The sequence below is a fragment of the Malurus melanocephalus genome, unplaced genomic scaffold (assembly GCF_030028575.1).
Source record: "Malurus melanocephalus ecotype Western Australia unplaced genomic scaffold, MMel_1.1 scaffold_212, whole genome shotgun sequence".
Classification (NCBI taxonomy): Eukaryota; Metazoa; Chordata; class Aves; order Passeriformes; family Maluridae; genus Malurus; species Malurus melanocephalus.
Window position 1 is genome coordinate 210,364 of NW_026623444.1, and position 23,368 is coordinate 233,731.

Genomic DNA, 23,368 nt, shown 5'->3' on the forward strand with positions numbered 1-23,368 from the left:
CCTTTAGTTCTATTCTGGTGCTGTCCCTCCAAAGGGAACAGGTCAAGCCAGTCCCTAAAAAACTCAGGTAACACCTACAAATTCACCTCTGAAATGAATCTGCCCTTGCATCGTCAAGGATGGTTTGGGGTGTGTCAGGATTAGAGTCAATGGGGTATGGGAGTTGGAATATTTACATTGGGAATCCATGGAGCTAGACTGACTGGCACAGCTTGGAGCTTTATCTCTCCACGTTCCCCGACACTAACAACAGATGATTAAAAGGCTACAAGAGGTGCATATAGCTGAGCAGCATGTTTTTTTAATTTGGTGGAAGTGAAAAATGAAAGAGGAACACAATCAATGCCCAACAGTGGTTACCAGGATTTACTGTTGTGGAAACATCACTTTTCTTTTTGACGGTACACACATGACTGTACACAGACCTGCTTTACTTCACACCACAGGCTTTTGTTTTCTTCTGACTTGGTTTTGTAAATGGAATGAAAATACTTGCCTACTTCAGAGTTTCTCCGTTAGCAATTCGGTAAATGATTAATCACTTTTTTTTTCTGACGGTTTTTAAGATTTTAATTTGTAGCACACAGCTGTCTTGAGGCACTTAGCTGGATGCTCCAAAATTAGCTTGTAATTTGGTGTTATCAGGCTCCCTTGTGTAAGCAGGCACCAGAATTTAGAACAGCAGGAGTGTTACAGACATGATGAAAACGTGGTCTTGTGCTGAACTGGTGGCCAGAACAAAAAGCAGTCAGGGCGGCAGGAAGGAATTAGATGCTGCAGCAGGAACCAGCACAACACTTCACCTTCAGTCCCTGTGCTCAGAGKTTATTTCAGCACCTTATGTAAAGTGCTTTGGTTGCTTGTCTGAGGGARAAGAGGGGTGTCTCAGAGTCAGCCCACGTGTGTCTTGGGTTCCTGTGCTAAGAGAGGATTAAAAATATTAAACTCTGCCTCTCTCTGTAATTAGGGGTGAAATTCTTCATGTCTGGCTCTCTGGGTGCACATCTGTGTGAAAGAGCTAAAGCTCTGTTTGTTCTCAGCAGAGAAGAATGTATTTTTTGGTGACATGGTGTTTACCAGAATAAGCTCCTCTGGAGAGCCTGGTGTTCATAGACCTTAATCTGATTTAGGCTTCCAATTTGCTTAGCTCTCTCAAGGCTGAGGATTTTGTGGGTAATACTAACATTACAAAATAATAGAAATAATGTCATTTAATAAAAAATACAAAAATTCTTTTTTTCTATCTCTGGAGTTAAGTGGATGCTCAGCAGGGTATTTCAGAATGTCTGGTTTGGACCTGAGCATTTAATTTCYCGTTAAACCCATCTCAAACAACTCCATTCCTTATTCAGGTTTGGCTTATCCTGACCACCTTGTGCCAGCTCTCACAGCCATCTTCTCTGTGGAAATAAGGAAACACAAACATCCAAATATTTTTGGCTTGATATCTTTGTTAGCCAGGATCCTGGAGTTCATGGAAGCATTTACTTTAGGCAAGCACTCTTGGTATTGGTTCATTTTTCCCTCRGCCCACGTTGGGTTATGAATAGGAAAGACTGAGAAAAATACATATTTTCCTAGGAGGAATTTCTAAGAACAGAAGAAAGTTGGATAGCACCGGATATGGAAAAGSCATTTTGAAAGTCACAGTGGAAAGAAAATAGGGCAGGGTGCTCTGGCAGCTCCTGGGAGATGGTGTGGGTATTCCAGAGCTGGAAATCAGCTCTCAGTGCTCCTCCAGGGTCTCACAGTAAYATTATTTAATCACTGTTGATGAATGAGTTCTCTAACTGTATTTTGAGTATCTCATCTTTCATTCTAATTTATACCTAAAAGCCCCTGAGACTGCTGGTTGACTCTAGGTGGAGAAAGCATTAATTATTCCTTAGGTTTTAGTGAAACACTGGCACTCCGCAGTGACCAATTTACTACTCCTCTMAAAGCTGCCAATAAAAAATGGACATGTACAAATATATTCATTAGCACAAACTAATTAAAACCCAGGCTAATAGCCAGGAACAYAACACGTTATTGCAGGATTTTGGAATTCATTATGTGCCTGTGCTAATCCAACAGTAACCATTCCTGCAGTTCTAATCTAAGTTAATGATCTCATACTGACAGACACCAAAAATTTAGTTTAAAGTGCCTGTAGACACTGCAGAGAGGTTCTGACCCAGGTGTCTGACAGGAAACAGGGATTGGCCATGGAGACAATTCTGGGCTACAGGGATTAGCTATGGAAAAAATTCTGGGCTGCATCCTTTGTTGTATAGTAGAACCAAATAGAAGGTTTGGCAGAGGTGAGATGAATTAAACCTGAAGAAATGTTTATTCTTCTGGCCTTTGGGTTCAGAGCTGAATGGAGGTTTCCAGGTGTGGTACCTTTGAGGAAAGATGTGGATACACCTGTGTAGATTCCAGATCTCCAGTTGCATCCTGGGGGATGATGTGCACACAGAAAMGTAATCCTGGATTATCCAGGAGGATCAGATAACCTCCTTCTTTTCACCTCAAATAACCAGGGACCAAAACCCTCAAAAGGAAGGACATTGAGGCAGAGCAGAGCTGGATCCAAAGCTATTTGGTGTCCTGAAGCAGCCACCTCTGGGTCTGCAGCCTGCAGAATAATTACCAGCAGAAAATGTGTATTGTGATCTCACCTAATGATTGTATTCATCAAGAAGAAAGCTGTACTTGTCAYTGGCAAAAATTTTTTGGTGACTTTTCCAATGAATCTGTTCACAACAAAACTCTGTGTCTCTCGTGTGAGCTCTGTGTCTCTGGTGTGAGGTCTCCCTCTGGCAGGCAAAGACATAGAGGAGCTGGGGAAAAAAAGCATTTCTGGCTTATTTTAGCCAAGAGGGTAAGAAGACAGATGGAAAACATGTAGGTTTGGACCTTTTCTGTCCAAGGGTGATGGATGCTGTCAGTAGAGGGCAAGACAAAAGATTGGTTGGGTTTTGCCACTCAATCATGAGTCATTCTCGCCATCAGCACCACTTGGTCTCATCTCAGACMAACTTCTGTCTTTGGCTTAAATTTCTTTCTCTGCCAAATTAAAGAGAAAGAAAGCTTTTCTAGACCGCAGTGGGAAGRAATTTGGAGATTAATGATCCATAAACAATACTGTAAATTCCTGTGTCATTTGCGCAGCGGGACCAGGTGTGGGAGCTTTGGTAGCCGTTGTGTGCTCTGACTGCTGGGCCTTTKAAGCTTTTCCCTGTGCCAGAGAAAAGAATCACAATTCTTATTTAAGTATTTATRTCTTTTACAGGAGGGACCTCAGAAATAAAAAGCAAGAGACTTAAGTCATGAGATGGAATCCTCCAGAGGTCCCTCAGCTCAGAACCATTCCATTATGGAAGAACATCAAAAAGAAAATGTAATTTTTGGCAATTCCTCCCATTCTTCCRCATGCCACAGGCAAACCTTGGGAACAAGAGAGTCTAGAAGCTGTTCTCAGATGCAGCAGAATTAGTGTAGATTTTGGTCTCTATTCATCATCTTAAGAAGATTACTGCAGCTAACATTAGCATTTTTGCTATTACATGGTGGACTGGCTGAAGTCCAGAMTCAGTTGGAATTAGAATACTTATTTCTTTCCTTTTATTAGGTCTTTTTTTTTCTTGCAGTAGAAGATGATGGACACAAAAGAAGCCAGTGAAGAAAGCTGCATCAAGGGATACCAGTGCTCTTTTGTAGTTTCTCCCCAAATATCTCTTTGTGTGAGCTTGTAACTCCAACTCAGTTTGGTTCTAAGTTTCAAGTTTAAATGAAATTAAATATAAGCATATCCACAACTGCCATTATTTTTGAGTGGGTACTATGTGAGACCACTAAGAAGTTATTGTTTTGCTCTCCAAAGTATAAATAGATCCAAAATTACTTGAAACTTGCCATGGAAGGGTTTTATAACTACCATAAATTTGACCCTTGTTTCGAGCTTCCCACAACTCTTTGGATTTTACCACAGTAATTTTCTGTGGCTGTAAGTARTTTTCTGCAGCATTGTGTGCATATTTGCATATATGATTAATGTTTGGGGCTGAATTTCTTGATGGAACTGCCGAGTAGRAACCAACAATTAACCTGAGCTGAATCAGAGAGCAGCTGCTTCTATTCTTCTGTGTTTGTGGGGCTTCTGGCCTGGCAGCAAAAGGCTGAGTTTACTTTTGTTTATCACAACATTTCCGTGTAATTGCTGAGATAGGGAGCAATGCAGCCCTGAGCTGCCAGCCTCCTTTGCTGGTGTCAGGGATACCTTTTGTTGTTGTAAGTGATGCTGTCTGAATGTGACAAAACACTTGATAAGCTTGGCCAAGCTGCCAGAAAACAAAACAAAATGAAACAAAAAGCAATGTGGACTTTCAGTCCAGGCAGTTCAAAAAACCCCAGGTGTTCTGCCCCCACCAGTGAATTGTTCCAGGAGAAAGCTTGATTGATTTGGTTAAAAAAAAACCAAAAAGTTTTTCTTTTTACTAGTGAGGAGAGGTASCAGAGATTGAGGTAAGCAGCAGAAAACTCAGATCCTCGGTGCACATTGCCAGAGCTCTTCTGGCAGTGGTTTCTGCTGGTTTTTGCAAGGCCCAAGATACATTCACTCAKGATATTGAAGCTTTTAACCAGTCACTGGCTTGTATAATTAAATCTTTTCCTGCCACTGTGACCCCTTTTTGTCACAGGCAACAAGTGGATGTGTCCAGGGGAGTGGGATGGAGCCCGTGGTGCAGTGGGATGCTCTGGGGTGAATCCAGACTCCTTTTTGCCAGACAGGCCAGGCTGCTACCATGGGTAAAGTCACTTAGTCCTCACTTTCTTCATAAAACCTGAGGTTTTTCTTTCATCTTTTTTCACAAGCAGGTTCTTCTTTGTCTGCCTTTCTTCCTGTCTCCCTCATTTTTTCTACCTCACCTCTCATTCCTTCTTCTCTGCCAGAGAATTTCACATTTTTTTTCAACACAGTCAGGTCAACTGCTGCTTCTCTAAGTGTCTAATTTCCCCTCCTATTTTCCCAGGCAAATTCTCAGTCTGGGTCATTAGTAAAGAATATTCATTGGCCAAAAAGAAGGTTCCTGACTAATGCTCTAACTTGGAGTCATAGTGAGTCTCACCCGAAGTCTCATTTCTCTCCAGTCTCACAAAACATTAAGTTTCCCAGACTAGGTTTAAGCAAGGTGAGGAGTCACCTGGAATAACAGAAACAGAGACAAARCAGTCTTTAAAGTAGCAGAATTTGAAAGCAGCAGAGCAAAAGAGGAGGAAAAAATCTAGGAAACACTGTGTTCTTAAGACCATGAACATTTTCAATGAAACCATGAAATTTTCAATGTCAAAATTTAAAGTTGTCCACTCAGTGATTCAGTTAATTTTGCYTAATGGTATCAGTTAATAAATAACTTTCTCATGTTTGACAAGAAGACTTTTAGTTATTCTCTTTCTCTGTCCTATTAGCTTGGAAGAAAAAAAGAATAAATACTTGGGTTTCCTGAGCAAAAGAGGAGAAAAAAAAAAAAAAAAATTGGTTCTGTTTCTATTCAGATCTGAAATTCAAGCAGGGAAGACAATGAGATGGGTTTTAGTGGAACAGGGATTGGTTCTTGGTGTGCTGTATCCCGTGTATTCTGCACATGCCAACACTTYGGAGACAGTGAGGAATGTGAGTACCAGCTTAAATCCTTGCACCAAAACAGCTCGTGTTTTCTGAAACAGAGGAAATGCATGAAGTGTTYAGTCCTTCTTCCAGATGCTTGTGAGCTCATGTCCTTGTAATCCTCAGAAAGAGGGGCAGGAAGAATCCTGTAGGGTCTCTGTAGATCAGAAAACAGCGGCTGGAGTGATGCTCTGAGGTTCACCAGCTGTGTGTGTCAGCTCAGATGCTGTTTCTGTCACCCTTTATTGACAATTTGACATGTCTCTAAATCCAAACAGACCTTGCCYGTCAGGGTTTAAATTCGCACAAAAGAAAATGTTTTCCATAGAGTTTTTAAATGAGTAGCAGAGGTAAGTGTGAGAGAAATCCTCAACACAGAGCACATAAATGAAAGCTCTGATTAATTTTTGTCTTCCATGTAATCATTTTAAGTGACTCAGCTATTTTCAGTTTTTTTCCCATGTTTAAATCTTCAGGAAATCATTGGCAACTCTGAGAACAACAGCRGAGTAACATTCCCCCTTTGGTTTTGATCCCTTTTAAAGATTTTCCAGTTATCCATAACTTTTATTTCATTTAGTTTACATTCTTTCACTCCTATTACATGCACTTATTTTGTTTATTGCAGTCTGGACTGGTGGCAGGGCCAATTAACAGCTGCTGAACTCTGCTGGTTAAAAGCTCCCTTTTCAGTTGTACACAATCTTGCCAAAATCCAATTGCTCAGGCTGAAATTTGTCATTTTGATTGCTTGCCTCAAGCAGAATTATTTTGGAAGGGTTCAGCAAAGTCATTCTAGTAGTTTCCAAAAATGAGGCTTGAACAAAATGTTAGCACATCGAGAAATTAAAAACAATTTCTGGTGGCCTTTTGTCTGACTGCTTTGAGCCTTTGTCATTTTGAACAGAAATGTAAGATTTGTCATCTGGGATGTGACTTTTCTATCTGTTACAGAGGCCAAGTTATAAACGTTTAGAAGGACAAGTCTTACATTTGTGTGAGTTCAGTGAAGCAGTTAATTATTTTTTTTTCCCATGCAAACGCAACATCACTGAGCCAAATAGTAAACACTAAAGCAATTAAACCAACACTGTCTTTGAAAGGCTTAAGGAAATCATAGTTTTCCCTAATTGCTGCTGCATTCAGGGATGCTTTGGCCTCGAGCTGAAGCCAAGGGCAGGGTCATGCCCCTTCTGTGCTCCCAAAACACCACAATTGCTTAGGAAAAAAATGTGCCTCCTTGTTGGAAGCAGACGGTCCCAGACGCTGGAGCAGGGAGGTCAGAGGATGGAATGACAAAGGAGTTCAGTGGGTCTCATCAGGAAACTGGAACCACAGAGGGCTGGGTAGGATTTCATACTTTGGGATRGAAACTGGGACTGGGAAGGAGGAATATGGACTGGGATGTGGGAACTGGAGGAGAGCAGGAGTCAGCTGCTGTGGGAAGGGGCTTGGCTGGAATTTAGAGCTTAGGGAATGTCCTGATGCAGTTTTGGGGACTGGGAGGTGGAACAGGAGTAGCCATCACATCTGAAGGCAACAGAGTTTTCTTATTGTCCCTTTCCCTCAGCTGTGTGAATCCCACCCACAAAACATGCAAGTCATTCCCTTTCCTGCTGATTCAGGCACAGGACAGCAGCCTCCCACCACTSCCAGTTACTCCATTAAAACTGGTGTTGGATTTAACAGTTCCAGGCAGCCCTGCTGAGGAGCCATGTGGRTGTCCATATGTTATATCAGAATAGATTTTTTTTTTTGCTTGAAATCTAGGAAATGCTCTGCTCTTAAGACCATGAAAGTTTCAATGTCAAAAATTAAGGTTGTCCACTCAATGATTCAGTTAATTTTGTTTAATGGTATCAGTTCATTTTGTCATTTATTAACTTTCTCTTGTTCGACTTTGCAACCTGAATGTTCTTTTAAGATAGCTTTATGTGTGCAATAAACTTGCAGCTGAAGCAGGAGGGAAACCTTTATGCCCCAGTCTCAGTTAGATTTTCATGTCAATTAGTCTATCTGGCACTGGGTTTAATAACTTTCTAATTGCAATTGCTGCACTTAGCTAAATCAATGGCCACCCCTCCTGATAAAATTGATCTTAAATAGCCGTTGTTAAAAGGCACCACGTGAAAACCCAGTGAGGTGAAAACCAAGATAAGGTGAATAGAAACCCTTCTTTTCTTCTAGTCTGCTCATGTTAATAAAGTTTGCTTTTTGTTTTGCTTTGTCTTAACATATTTTTGCATTAAAAAAATTAAACTTCTGAAGGAAACTTTCTGAGTTTCCTGCGATGGGAAGGGGATGGGAGGATTAAAAGGGAGGACAGTCCCTTCTGGAGAAGGAGGCAGGGAATTCTCCAGGCGACAAAAGGGATTTGTTTCAGCTCTGAGGACTGGAAAGCAGCGAGGCTGGAGGGCCGGTGTGGTACCTCACAGGCACCGCTTTGCTGGCAGCTCAGAAATGCACCGCACTTCCAGCAYGTACAACCTTCCTTTGTGTCCTCAGTGTTCTGTGTGGGTTTGTTAAGTGCACCATCTGTCAGGATAATGAGACCATTTTCACTTCCCTGCTCCATAACCTCCTGATGTAGATAAAGAGCTCGGAATATGGAYCCGCTTTCTCCTTTCGAAGGGGCTTTATTGGAAAAGGAAAAACATGCTTGCTTTTACCCACATTAAAAAAAAAATAAAAAGGTGTGTGGGTGTGATTAATCAATACATAGGCTATAAAAAGGTGGATACTCCTTCTCCTTTCTACACACCTGAGAATAAGCCCACTGCAAGCCAGCCTTAATGATCTGCACTTTAGTCCGATGCTTGTCAGAACATAAGCTGCACTCTTAGGGGAGAACAACCCCTCCACCCTTTCTCTGAAATAGCATCGAGTTCAAAAGAGGATGTTGCTGAGTCAGTGCCCGGGACCTAGAAGGTTTGGAATTTTATTTTTTCATGAGATGGGGGAAAGGGGAAAAAAATGCAGAAGCAGGATTTGAAGTACTGTCTAGTGGCTTTGGAGCCCAACCTTGCTCATTATCTTTGCTGCTTTGGAAAGGCTTGGAAAATTACATTACCTACAACCATCAGTCCTCACTCAATAAATACAGACTAAAGGCAGGGACAAGAAATCCCACAGAGCTTTGGTATTGACTTGTTAGAATTCCAGGCTATAGCCTCCCAGTACCATAACTGAAGTAATGAACGAACYGCCCAGAAGGACACAGTGCCCTTCTGGATTTGTTCCCCCCTCTTTTATAGGATCAGTTCCTTGCCATCTTTTACTTCCTTATGCTAAACAGTAAATTGTCCTATGTGACAATAAGGTCTTCTCTATTACTCTGGGAGAGGAAATTAGTGGAAGAGCAGAGCTGTGCTTGTGTTCTGCCTCGGTGCCAATAGTTGTGTCCACCTCAGCATCAGTTTCCACAGTAAAGGAGAGGAAAGAAAGAAATATGACARGGATGTGTGGTGGGGCTGTGTTTCTTCCCTTAAGGAATGATGAAGAAGTAACTTGTGTGCTTTGGCATTTAGAGAACACATGAGCATAATTGTGCTCTCTGATAATAATCAGAATTCTCTGTTGAGTACACCACATTGGGGAGCTGCACCAGGAGGGAGTCACTGTTTTTCTGTGCTCTGCATGCAGATCCCAGTCTCATGTCAGTGTTCCTTGGCTCAGATCAGCCATGAGAATCATGGCAATATCTTTTAAAGGGTTATTGCCTTCTACAGATGGACACCCAGCACATCTGACTCAACACATTTTATTCTTCATGCATTCTCAGCCCTGTTTTGGCTGCCTTTTCCACACTCTGGGTGCAACAAGGTTCCTTGGAGCACCTCCACACCTCAGACTGGCAGCAGCCATCACCTGGCTCATTGTTTACTAAACAGCAGAGCAGAGGTTTGGTGTTTGCAGTAGCTGGTGAAGTCAATTACAGTTCTCACAGAAACTGTCATTTGGCTGCTTGTTCACATGAAACATTTGATATTGCTTGTCGTAGTGTTAACTGTAATCCCTTACTAGAKGTATATAAGGAGCCTTATTGATGTGCACTTAAAAGCACATGTGTACACAAAAATTCACTATCTCTGWAATAAATTGAAAGGAGAGGGAGAGGTGCTGATACCGTTTTTTTTTGTCTGTTCAACTGTATTTCTATAAAAAGAAAAACGTATGCAGGCTGTTCAGTCAGCTCCTGAGGGAACATGAGAGGATCCAGATCAGCTGCACAACTGGCAGCTTCCCTGGCCATCTCAGCAGAGGGAACAAATGTTCATTCTGACCCTCTKTTGAAGGTGAGCAGTTCTCTCCTCCTCCATCCCATGGGCTCAGAGCACATGGATGGAATTGTGTGAGAAGGTGTACCTACCTTTATTTTATTTTCTCCCATCCTGGGGCAAACAAGATTTCTTAGCTGCTGCAGTTTCTGTGTAGTACCTTTCATAAGAGCTAAATAATTCATTTGATGAGAAAGAATTTCTCATGAAATAGYGGGTAAGTGTGTTCATCTGAAATTATACAATGTGTAGTTCGGGCAACACTCAGGATCAGGCAATGTAACTCATTTAAGGAACAATGATTACTAAGGAACAATGATTACATCTGAACCAGGCACTGTGAGCTGCCTTCACAACTAATAGAGAGCTAACCATTGTAGGAAGGGGATTAAAGGCTGAGATTCACGCCGTCCAAAAATGTTAGAATTGCACCCTTGGAGTGCCTGCTTTTCTCCTTTGTATTTTTTTCTAAACACCTGCAAGTTTAGCTTCCTTTACAGCTGGACTTGATGATCTCAAAGATATTTTCCAACSTAAATGATTCTATGATTCTAATTTAGATTAAGGATTTTTTTCCCCTAGGACATGGCCAGAGCTTTTTACCTAGAATCTGGTTTTGAAATACTTGGCTTAATGAGCTTCTGCAGAACGTGTAACATGGCTTTCCAAGTGGCTCTTGGGCAAGACAGCCTGGAACACGCTGACAATATCCTCTGGCATATAATTCCTTCTCATCCTCTTTCAGTGCCATGTTGCCACTGGATGTTAATTTATCTCCCCTGTACTGCTGTTTCAGTGTTATCCTCCATTCTCCTGAGGAGCCCCTCCTCTCTGCCTAAGAAAGTTAAGCAAGCCAGCCTTCAGGGGAAATAAACATAGAATGTGGCTTTTTGCGTTCAGTGGAGACACAGTAAACTCAAATTAATGATTCTGTTCGGGTAACAGCCCAAGCAAAAGAAAACAGTGGAAATTTCCTAGAACCAACCCTCCTGCCACAGGATTTCTTTGCTTTATGGTGGAAAACTACAGCTGGGTGACTGCTTTCAGGAGTCAGAGATGTTCAAATTCTGTGCCTTCTGTGAGGAAATTTCATTGTGTGGAACATTCAGTAAGACTTCTGGTCAGACCAAATCTATCCAGCGCTGTGGCTGAACTTGTGGCTGCTGCAGAAGTGACAGAGCCGAGTGCTGCAGGAGCATGTGAGACCCACTGGCAGTCTCATGGTAAATCAATGTCCTATAGAATATCCTGGTCTTTGCTCAGGCTGAACTACCTTGGAGCTGCTCCAGGAGCCTGGATTTTATATCCATCCCATCTTTGGAGCTCTACTGATGGGATGAGTTTGGTTTTATGAAGGAGAACAAACTTTCTTTTGCCAAATGCTCTCCTAAAAGAGTGTCTTAAATCAAGTTTGTTCACCTTAGCCTGTTTTTATCYTGTGACAATTCTTTTCTGTCTCTAAAGGACTCTGGATACTTCTTTGTGAAGCATTTTTAACTTCACAAGCTCCCCTTCCACATGAWAATTGCCCAGATGCCTCCACAAGCACCTCCAAACTGGCAGTTTGTGCAAGATGTTAAAAACAKGGTGCATGTATTAAAGAAGTGACTTTTTTGTGGTGTGATTATGCTCAATTAATTAGCCTATTGCAGCATGGAGCAGTGCCCACGTTTGAGCAAATAAAAGCTGCACTGTTTGGCCATTATTTAAGTTGTTTGTTTCTTGCACTTAATCTGTGCAGTAAAGTGAGTGCTTCTTACTGATAATATTTACAAGGCATAGAAGATACTGAAATAAAGCCATGAAATGGTTTGGATTGGAAGGGTTCTTAAAGTTCTACTCATTCCAGCAACCTCTTCCATTGGAAGGAAAATCCACTTGATCAGGATGCTCCAAGCCCTGTGCAACCTGTCCTGGGACTCTTCCAGGGATCCAGGGGCACCCTGTGCCAGGGCCTCCCCACCCTCTCASGGAACAATTCCTCCATAAAAACTCCTTTGCTCAAGATGGTGATACTGGATGGCAAAGCTCAGTTCCTGTGTCTTGTGCTGTGCACCTCTGAGTGTGTGATTGAGTCATTTGTAATTAAAACCTGTGATGGATTTTACAAGAGGAGAGGATTTTCTCACTGTGACTTTCCAAGTGCTCATATAACAGTTTTTATTAAAATTACCCTGTAAACTTAAAATAGCCTCTCATTAGTTGCTGACAGATCTGCTGGTACACAGGGACTCCAAGAAAATGTCCTTTTTATCCACTTTGAAGCTGAGCAGAGCAAAGCCTTGCTCTTTATTATGTGTGGAAAAAAAACATCTTCTGACTCCATATCACCGTGCTTTTGATTGACTCCTCTCCCTTTTTATGACTGACAGGTTTTGCTCTGTAACCTGTGCCACCTTCCCCAGCTCATGTCACTTTGTCACGCATGGATTTGATCCCCCTTTCATGCCACTCCTGTGTGGCATGTTGTGATCGCTGCCACTTCTCTGAGCTTCTTCTCCAGCTGTTCTTTAGCGGGGTGGGTGGTGGGGTGAGGGAGCATCCCTGGAAAGCAGAGCCAGAGGAGAGACAGTGCCACACTGGAAGATGAAATCCTCTCTTTTGGGTTTCTCTAGTGAAAGCAGAGCCAGAGGAGGCAGTGCCACACTGGAAGATTAAATCCTCTGTTTAGGGTTTCTCTGCTGAGAGCAGAGCCAGGGCACATAGTGTCACACTGGAAGATGAAATCATCTCTTTTGGGTTTCTCTGGTGAGAACAAAGTTGAAGGACGCAGTGCCACACTCAAAGAACTCCTCTGTTTCATGTTTCCCTGTTGAGTTCTCTCAGGTGGCATTGGTCATCTCACAATTAACAGCGAGTTCCAACTCTTTTTGGGGCAGTTCCCTTGCAGTCTGGAGCAGCAAAGCGTTTTGAAGTGCTGGAGGCAACATCTCTCTTAGAAAACAGAATGGGTTTAGAGCCTTTTGTCTGGTTTTGGTGCGAAGTGGTGCAGTGTGGCTTGAATCAAAAGGGCTAAACCATCTTTCCCTCAAAAGCCCGGGGGTCCCACGTCTGCCCCCAGAGGCCCCTGGCAGAGTCTGTCTGGAACAATCCCMGTCGTGCCCGTGGCTGCTTCTCTCTCACGTATTTAGGGAAGCTGTGGATGATTTCTGAGCTGTGCTGGGCCTGGGATAATGCTCTGGTGTCGAGGTAGCCCYGAGGAAGTTCTCCCGTTGTTATTTTAAACGTTATTGCTGAAGACACTTTTGCAAAGGTCAGAGCACCGAGGGGTGGTGGAGGGGAAAGAATTTATTGTTCTGCGTTTGTAACCACATTAGGGCTCCCGGCTCCAGCTGGGAGCGCCTGGATGCTACCATAATAGGGAAATAACTGATCATATATTAATCAAGCACTGGAGGAGCGAGTCAGGAGGGCAGCTTGCTTTGTGCACTGCTGAAATGCAGCTCCCTCCACAGCCAAGCTGGTTAAAGTTACAGTGTTTAACTGGGGAAATGAGAACTGGAAATGGCCAAGGAAATTAAAACTGCATCGTAACGATTCTGTTTAAAACTTGGCTGGGATGTTTGGGATTATGGGCAGTGCAGAACGAGACTCCCACCACCTGGGCTGAGTTTGTGAGGAGGGTCTTGACATTCTGACCTGGGCCCAGGGTATTATCCCTGCTGCTGGGGCATCCTTCTGCAGGGACAGGGGGACCTGAAACAATTTGGACTCGATGGTCCTTGAGTCCTTCTCAGCTCAGGACATTTTGTGATTCTGTGTCAATGCCAACACCTGATTCCCAGCCACATTTCCTTTCAGCTCCCAGAGGCTCCCACTGAATTTGCCAGTCAGTTTAGCACTCCTCAGATGCAGGTTTAGCTGGTAAAAAAATGAGATTACAGAGCTGAGATGGCCATTTTTATTTGCTATGTTCCCAATTAAGCTTCCACAAAGTTTGATCTCCACATGGGAATGTGAATTAAGGCTTCTGGTTTAATTCCCAGAATGCCTCGTAGATCCCAATGAATTATGTACCTACCTATGCATCAGTTATGCATTTGTAAACCATTTAAAAAGGCTGTCAGTGATACATTAATTATTTTGAAGATGAGGAATGATTGCTTAAATAATATTAGCATTTAAGGAAAAACAATATTTGTCTCTATATTAATTGTTGAGCAAAATCAATTCATCTGTAGCTGGCTACAAATTACTTGAGAATGCAATTTTTGTAAACTGAATTTTATTGCTATTTTCTGTTCCAGTATGTTACCCCAATGTACATATTTTGTGCTACTTCGTTTATCTTATGTCAGAAATAATATTCCTGTTCTCGAACATTATTACAAGTAGGAAAAAAAAAAGATTAATCGGATGCTTCAAAAGCCTCATGCTGAAATAACATTTTTAAAATTATAGGAGAACAGCTATTATTTTCTACAGCAAAACTAATTTTTTGAGTTTGAGATAGCAAAAATATATTCTGAAAGTAAAGGTCAATTTGAAAAATAAAGGATTCTGGTTGCCTAATAAGGTCGTGTTCTTTATACCAAAATGTAATTTACACTTGAATCAAATGATATTAATTATTTTTGCCTTGCTTTGAGTGATATTATGGGGCCAGTTGGTGTAGTCCAGATAAAAATAGCTGTTACATTTAGTCTTATCATTAATGATAACATTTATTTTCTTTCACATGGATCTCTCAGGAGACTGCTGAGCTCCAGGGGTTGCTCTTCAGTTTCAGAGATGGTTCCTGTGTGGATGTTCCATTTCCCCAGCACCTTCCACCTTCAAATACCTGACCATGGAAAACAAAACTCCCTTGTGTGAACCTGTAACTCCCCATCATCRAGGGGCTCACTCCTGAAAAACAGGACAGGAGCCTTGGTCTCGGGAAGGTGGCCCTGGAATGTCTGGGTTCATTATGGAGTGACAAAACAAGTACAGCTGTAGGGATGGAGTCCTTGTCACAAAACGAGCATCTCACCCTGCAGCACAGCTAATGAGCAGGAAGGGAAATTATTGTTGTTCCTAAACTAATTAGAGAAAAATGCTGTGCTTATTAATGAAGGAACTGAATGTTTGTGGCCAAGAAGGCCAATGGCACCTGGGCTGGATCAGGAATTGTGTGTCCAGCAGGAGCAGGGCAGGGATTGTCCCTCTGGGCTGGGCAGCGAGAGGCCCCTCCAGGGCTGGCTCCAGTTGTGGGTCCTGCAGGAGAGCCCTGGAGGGGCTGGAGCGTGTCCAGGGCAGGGAGCGGAGCTGGGAAGGGGCTGGAGCCCCAGGAGMGGCTGAGGGAGCTGGGAAAGGGGCTGAGCCTGGAGCAAAGGAGGCTCCGGGGGGACTCTGTGGCTCTGCACAACTCCCTGACAGGAGGGGGCTGTGGGGTTCTGCTGCCTCCAGCCCTGGGGCCCAGCACAGGAAGGACGTGGAGCTGCTGGAGAGAGCCCAGAGGAGGCAGCAGGATGGTCAGAGGGATGGAGCARCTGTGCTGGGGTGAAAGGCTGGGAGAGCTGGGATTGTTCAGCCTGGACARGAGAAGCTTTGGGCTGAGCTCAKTGTGGCCTTGCAGGGCCTGAAGAATCTGGTAAGAGACAATTTTACRGGGGGGAATGGCTTCACACTGAAAGAGGGGAGGTTCAGGTTAGATAYTAGAAGAAATTTTTACTGTGAGCATAGCAAGGCCCTGGCACAGGGTGCTCAGAGAAGCTGTGGCTGCCCCTGGATYCCTTTGAGTGCCCAAGGCCAGGCTGGACATTGGGGCTGGGAGCAGCCTGGGACAGTGGGAGGTGTCCCTGCCATGGCAGGAGTGGCACTGGATGGTTTTTAAGGTCCCTTCCAACCCAGACCATTCTATGATTCTATAATTGCCCTAGAAAATAGTCTTTTACTTCCTCACCCTAAAYTAGATACAGAGGGGAAAGAATTGCCAACATCAGCTCTCAGCTTTTAAAACTGTTACTTGAAAGGAGTTAAGTGTGGCCTYCGCACCCCTGAGCATCCATATGCTTTCTCCAGCTGGCTGGTTGCTCTGTGGAGTCCGGTCAGATAAAAAGACTCTTCCCTTCACATAAAGAAAACGCTCCACATGGATGTCAACATCCATGTGATTCCTGCCCATTCTGCTCCTCTTTAATTAGGGGCTGTTCTGCCTCATTGGACAGGCTGGTGTAATGGCTTGGGATCCGAGTGGCGGCGTAAAGATTGTCACAGCTTGAAAAATCTTTGGAGCAGTGGGAGGTAATGATCCTGCCTGAGGCAAAATAGCGCTTCTGGCCTGTTATGGGGCACTGTGATTCTGTCCCACACTCCATTTAATCTTTTCTTCCAAACGCTGCAGTTAAGCCCCTGAAAAATGCAGTATTTTTATGAGCGTGTTCCATCTCCGGTCTGGTCCCATAATTCCTGTTAGATGTGAGCTGSGTGAGCAGGGGCACAGGATAGCATCTGAGACATGAAATGCCAGTTAGAAATTTGAGCATGTGCAATTTTTCATGCTGAATGGTTCTCCAGAATGTGATGAGCTATTTCTGTTTCATCTAGGAGATGGGGAAATTCTGAGAATAAAGACTGAGTCCCCTTTGCATCCCACTAACCTTTTCCCTTCCCTGAACAGGTTTGGGAAGGACTGGTCTGTTCAGCCTGTGTTCAGCTGTCATAAAAAACTGCTTTAGACTTTTGGCCCATATGGAATAAGCAACGTTTTCTTTTCCCAGCATTGTCACAATTCATTTTACTTTATAGTTGAAAAGTAAATGAAAGAAATAGCTGGAGGCATATCTGTGAATAATTACACTTGCACCACGTTTCTTCAGAGTTTGATGGGTAGATTTGTGTGTAAGGTTTTATTGTTTTCCTTCAGCTTCATTATCCATCCAGTGTTTGCAATGGATTACGAGGCGCTGTAGCAGATCATGGAGACAGCATTCTAATGCTGAGTGTTTCATCTGCAAATGGAATACATAGATCTTTTTTCAATTGCAGCAGTGCAAGATGTTGGTAGACTTGGGAAGCAGCTCATTAGTTGCGGTTTCAGGCTCTCCTGCTGGGATGAGCGCTGCTTTGGTGAGAGAAATCCCACACCAATTGTCTCAGACTTCAGCCCTGGCGTGGGGTGCCTCTTGTCGTGGTGGGACTCACCAGGCAGTGGGTGCTGTGCTCCAAGGAGTTTGTCCCACCACTGATCAGATTTGCCTCAGCTGGCACGTGGCCAGAGCCAGTCCGTGTTAAACGTGTGATTTTGGAAAATTCCTTGGATAAAATCTCCTGTTACGGCCAGCAACTGTTGGCGTGGGATTGTTCACCTTCCCTGCTGGCAGGAACATGCACTGACTCCCCTGGTTTATCAGGGCGTGTTTAGAACAGCAGGGAGAAATCTTTCAGGAAAAGCCTTGAAATAGTTGGGAAGGGTTAGGGGGTTTATTTATTATGTTGCTAGTGAAAACAGATCCCTTCAAAATACCCCAAGTGCAGGCCAGAGGTTGTCAACCATTTGTTGTCTCTGAACCTTGCAACATCAGAGTAGCTTTTGAGTGAAGTTTACTGACAACAATTTTGTTCCCCCTAGTCTTCTCACATAGGTGGGTGGTAGTCCAAGGATACTCAGATATCCATGTGGAAGGAATCTTTATGTAGTTCAGAAAGTGAAAATACCAACAAAAATGTCTGTGTGTGACTGAGGATGAGGAGGGCATCCCAACCCACCTTTATTGCCTYGTAAATGCAGCTTGGAGAAAGGTGGTTTGTTATCAGACAGAACATTTTGTTATCAGGCAGAATGGTTGGCCCCCGCCAGCAGGAAGGAGAAAAGCAAGCCCAGTAGTAAAACCTGTGCTGATGCTTACCTGCACTCTCGCCTGAGAGTGACAATTTCCTGGGTTTTCAGACCATTTCTGAGCTAATTATCCCTTGTGAAAGGAAAGCCAGGAGTGGGAGACAGTGCATGAAAAAGGAGCATTTYCACGGGCTTGCTTTGAGTTCTGTGCAGAAATTTAACGATTTGAGGATTCAAATCCAACAGCCTGCATGCTTGAGATATGTGAACAGCTACTGACAGGTAAAAGTTAGAGTGGCATGAATGGATATGGAGCAGGAAGGTGCAAAAAGGCTTTYAGTCTTTTTATCAGCACAGGGAGGTGATTTCTAGTCTGTGCAGGTCCTGAGCACAGGCTGGCTGTTCATTGTAATTAATTGGTTAATTCTTAATTCGGAGGMTCATAAATGGTGTGGGTTGGAAGGGACCACAAAGATCACCTGGTTCCAGCTGTCATGAGGGAGTTAGARCTCCTGCTCTTAACCGTGAGTAACCAGTAAAACCCGTGTAGTTTGCAGTGTGTGATCCTTTTTAAACCACTAGGCTGCTTTTTGGAAAGCAGCTCAAGGTAAAAACTAAAATCTTATTCCCTTAGACAAAGCCTGAGCTGGCACCCCACTGAATTTTATCTCCAGATTGACAATCCATCTGTGAAAATATCTGTGTTATGACAGGTATCAACAGAAAACGTTTTGGAGAGAACTCCAAWAAAATCCACTCCCAAAATCTGTGAAATACCCAATGCAGCTCTTTTCAGATTAACACAGGATTTAATATTTTTTAAACCAATAAGTCTGTGCAATTATATATATTAATATATATTCTCTGTGTGGATGTACCAGACATGTATAAAAAAGTGAGAGATGGGCATAGTGGTGGGAAAGAAAATTGTACAGGAAAGTCTATAACATTATATATAGATAATACACATATTGTTTTATAATGTATATTATGCATATATGTGTAATCATTATCTTTCCATACCATCTGCTAATGATGAGCTTCTTCATTATTCATATGTCGTGGTCCTTTTGAACACTTCTAATTTGTTAATTATGAGTCTAAGTCATGGCTTAAAACTTCTCATCCTACAAAATGTCCTCACAGACATTTTTGTTGGTATTTTCACTTTCTGAACTACATGAAGATTCCTTCCACATGGATATCTGAGTATCCTACTACTCATCATTTCTCAGTAGTGATAAGGAGTTTTGGTTTTGAACTCAACAAGAGTCAGTCAAAAAAAGCAATAAGTAAGTAAAATCTTAAGATATTGTAAATTTTTATTATCTTCAGGTATTGTACATTATTATATTACAGTTGATTTTAAGGCAGTGATGATGGTATACATCAAGCAAAGATTTGAGTGGCCTGGAAATTCTGGAGACAAATTATACCAAGTGCTGCATTTTCTTCARTCTTAACGTGAGATTGCTGAGTCACTGTTGCAAGTTAAGATAGTGCTAAAACTTGGCTGTGATAGGAAATGAGTTGTACAAGCCAGATTTCATCGAGAGGTACAAACCCAGTTGTGTCTGTTCATCCACCCATCTGGTTTGCCCAACTGGCATTTCCAGAGGATGGTAATTAATACACAGAAAGGCTAAAATCGGTGCAAAGACTCCACTTTAGCTTTTTATGGTTAGGGTGCCTTTAACCCGTAAATACCAAATCAAAATCAATTCAGAATTCTCCTTGGSTCTTCCCTTCTGACCTTCACGTCCCTTTCCCCATGGAAAATAAACTGTAATTGTATTTCTGTACTTAGGGTGGTTGTGTTGCTTGAATAGTTGCACAAGCCATGCAGATTCTTGGATTTAATGATGTGATTTTTCTGTGATTGAATGACATAAAGTTAATGGATTGATTTTCTTCCACAAAAATCTTTGATAGCTTAGCTTTTCATKATCCTGAATAATCAAACTTTGGTGAGCGTTCAAGCTGTTCTTCTCATTCAGATTTTCTCTTTCTTCTTACATTTTCATCTTTCTTCTTCAATGTTTCTCTAAGTAAAACAAAATACTAACTGAACATTTCTCTTACATCAACATAGCTGTATTTATTTGGTTGTAGTTAAAGTGAAATCAACATGGAGTGTTGCAAACCTTTCCTTTTAAATATTTGCTCTGTTTAGAGTGGTCCATAGGAAATGGACGCAAAAACTGAGTTCTGAGGAAGTGAAGAAGTAAAGGCAAGAAATGCTGCCAGACTTGTGCTAAATCATGAAATTGCATTCCTGTTTTCTGGTGTAAAGGAGAGACACAATGGGGAAGAAGTTTCTTTTCATTTTAATTGAAAGCATTGAAAGTGTTGCCTTAATTGACATTAACRGTAAATGGGGATGAGCATCCTGGAGGATTTATTGTCAAGAATTAAAACCAAAGTGGTTCAAAATGGGTGAGTTCCCYCAACTGCTGTTAAGTAGAACTCCCTGCAGACTCCAGGACTGACGTTCACTGCAGGCTGGGACACAACAGTTACATAAGTGAGGTTAACAAACAAGTTTATGGTGAAAAATTCGATGGTGTGACGAGGTTAGTGGGGCGGACGTGGGTTCCCACTAACTCGGTCCAGGCAGTTTAGGGTTATCTTCGCAACGAGGGCAAGAATTTTCCCAGGGCTGCACTTTCAACTTGTAGGTGGGTGAAGGAAAATTCAGCAGCGTCAGCTGGGTTGTCCACGTGGAGGCCAAATGCAGCTGAAGGGAAAGCTGAGGCCTGGGAATAAAGGAAGGCAAAGAGCCAAGGATTGAGGATGAAAGACAACAACAGAGCCTGRAGAGAAGTGAGGGAAGCGGCGCGCTGGTGGAGAGATTGGGCATAAATGATTCAAAGGGGAAGAGCGCGGCRTGTTGAAAGGGATGAGGCAGGAAACGAGTGAAAAGGATGGAAATTAGCCTTAGGAAGTATTATCTCTTCCTCTCATGTTGGAGGTGTGATAAGAACAGGGTCTTAATCTCTCTACTTTAAAATATTTTAARCTGCCTTTTTTTTTTTTAGAGTGAATACAGAATCATCACATCATTTAGGTTGGAAAAGTCCTTTAAGTTCTCCCTGCAGGGGGGCACAGCAGAGTTACTCTGCTGTCCCTTGCTGTTGGCTCCCTGGGGTCTCGAGCATCTGGGACTCGCCCAGATGCTGGATGAGTGGTGAGCACCCTTTGGATGTCACTCCTCAGGGCCCAGCTACGCACAAGATGTCACAAACTCTGTCATTGGGAGGGCTTTGATGAAATTTTTCCCAGTTTTCCTCCTCTGAATGTRTTTCCCATTGTCAAGGCTGTGTCTATGAAGGAGAAAGGGATAGAGTTCTTTCACCTGTGCTGTCCAGTGATTTTCCCTGTCTGACAAAGCTGTTGATGTTCTCGTTGTGTTTCCTTTGAGCAGATGGGCAAAAGAAGGTTCAAGAGGAGTTTGACATAGACATGGACGCGCCAGAGACAGAGCGGGCGGCCGTGGCGATACAGTCCCAGTTCAGAAAATTCCAGAAGAAAAAAGCGGGGTCCCAGTCCTAGTAGCTACCTCACAGCGTAAAACAAAGTAATYCTGAGATGATTTATCAAGAAAATCWGATATAACACAAAGATGCATGTACAGAAATTATCAATATTTAAAACCCCATTGGCAGATAACAACCCATGAGCTTGTGTGCGACTTCATCCCAGATGTTTCACGCCCATTATCCTCTGTAACTCACCATTTTACTTGATGTTGTAATAAAAAGTTAGGGTGAAGTAATTAAAGTGTCTGCCTTCATCTGTCTTTCCATATTAACCCAGCAAGCGCAGCGTTACAAATGAACCCAGCCCAGATGCCTGCTTCCCTCTCCACGTAAAGCTCGGAGTCATAACAGCACCGTATGTTGCAGGGAATTTTGCTGAGGGATGAGATAGATGCATCCTCAGCCCTGCTTCCCTCATTTGGAGAATTCCAGCTGCCAGCTAAATGTGAAAATAAAATGACTTTCTTGTAATGAGCTGAAAGTAAAATCAAAAGTTGTAGACAGAAGCTGGCGTGAGGGGTGTAGGAAGCAGGGAGCAGTTCGCTTTTTGTCTTGCAAGTGTGTCAATAAAGTGGTTTCAGTGGGGAAATTGTCCCTGTCCTTCCTCCTTGCATGATAACATTCAGAGATCTTGGACCGCATTGACTGTTATGGAAAGAAAACAATAAACCAGACACAAAATACCTTTGGAAGTTTGGGCCTGATTTTTGTCTGTAAAAATAGAAACTGTCCGTCTAAACTCTTGTTTTTTAATGCAGTTTTTCAGTCTCTACGTAATTATCAGCTATTTCTGTGCCTCCCCTTTGTATTATTTTCAGGGTTTGAGGAGTGAATTGTGACACATTTAGACTGTTCTGTGTGCAGCTCTGAGCCCCTTTATCCCTGTGTTAGCCCAGCTTTGGTTCAACACAGAGCAGCTCCAGGGAGTGTCTGAAATAGGGAAGAGAGCGGTGCCAGCCTGCCTTCCTCTCACAGAGCTGCCTGGAGCTGGCACTCCTTGAAGGGGGAGATCCAAGTGGCATTCCCAGCTCAGCCCAGGGGGTTCTTTCCTTCCTCTCCCACCTTCCACAGGAGTGTTTGATCACCAGGGCAAGGGACAAATGCACCGTTTGTCACCTGTGAGCAGAAAGCCACRAGCAGGGGTGGGAATAGAGGGGAAGGAGGGGTCCCATGCTGGTGGAATCCCTTCTCACAGGAGCCCACAGAGAGGTGCAGAGCTCTGGGATCACAGAGGAGAATCCCTCAGCCTTYTGCAGGGTTAGACACTTGAGGTGCTGGACACCAGATCAGTGAGGAGCCCAAAGCTGGGGTGGGTGCCGAGACCTCTGGCCCCGTGCTGGCTACGGGGAGTGCTCAGGGATGCTGAGCAGGGGAAGCCTTACAGATCCTGTGGGCAATGAAGAAAGGTGTGCAAATACGATTTGTGAGGTGTTTGGGAAGGGTTGGGAAAGCACAGGGCTTTTCAGAACTCATTTTGGGGGTAAACATCTAAATGCTGCCCAGACCCTGCTTGTGGAACCTGTCTGTGTCAGGTCCTGGCCCTAAACATGAACTTCCCACTCATCACCAGCATCCTCCAAGATGCAGCTCAGTGCTTTCATGATTTTTTTTTAAGCAGCACTGTTCCTCTGCATTTAAGAATTTCACAAATAAACATCAAATAACAGCTCTGCTGTACTCAGAGTGTGGTTCGTGGAGGCCTCAGTTCCCCCACTTGTCTTTCACAGCGACTGCTCACCATATAATAATAGCCTCAGCATAATAATCTAAAAATTGTAATGGCTTTGGATTGTGTTGGTGCCATTTTGTTTAGATGAACATATATTTGTAATAAAAGACTGCATTTGTGTTCTGCATTATGTCATTTGAAGCAGCATGAGCTCTGTAATGGCTACTTAATTGAATAAAAACTATGGGTAAGCACTAGGCTTTTATATTTGATCTGACATTCCTTGGACTTAAATTTTCTACACAACAGGAATAATCATATGGTTGGGACACAGAGAAAATGATCACATTATTGAAGCACAGCAACAGGGGCTGTTAGTAAATGAATTATGGCTCTTTCAGCAGTGGGGCTTTTCTTCGATATGAAGTTCAGAGCACATCTTACAGGCACAGCCTTAATGTAYAGTGAAAC

The 23,368-nt window shown here is 43.1% G+C and overlaps 1 protein-coding gene across 1 annotated transcript in view; it reads left to right on the plus strand.

Moving 5' to 3' along the window:
• Window positions 1–23,151, plus strand: part of PCP4 (Purkinje cell protein 4) — a 49,119-nt gene extending 25,968 nt beyond the window's left edge. Inside the window, exon 3 of the mRNA XM_057373987.1 lies at window positions 21,114–23,151. Within this exon, the coding sequence (XP_057229970.1) occupies window positions 21,114–21,241 (128 nt within the window). The 3' untranslated portion in view covers window positions 21,242–23,151. The remainder of the gene's footprint in view (window positions 1–21,113) is intronic.
• Window positions 23,152–23,368: the final 217 nt, after the last annotated feature.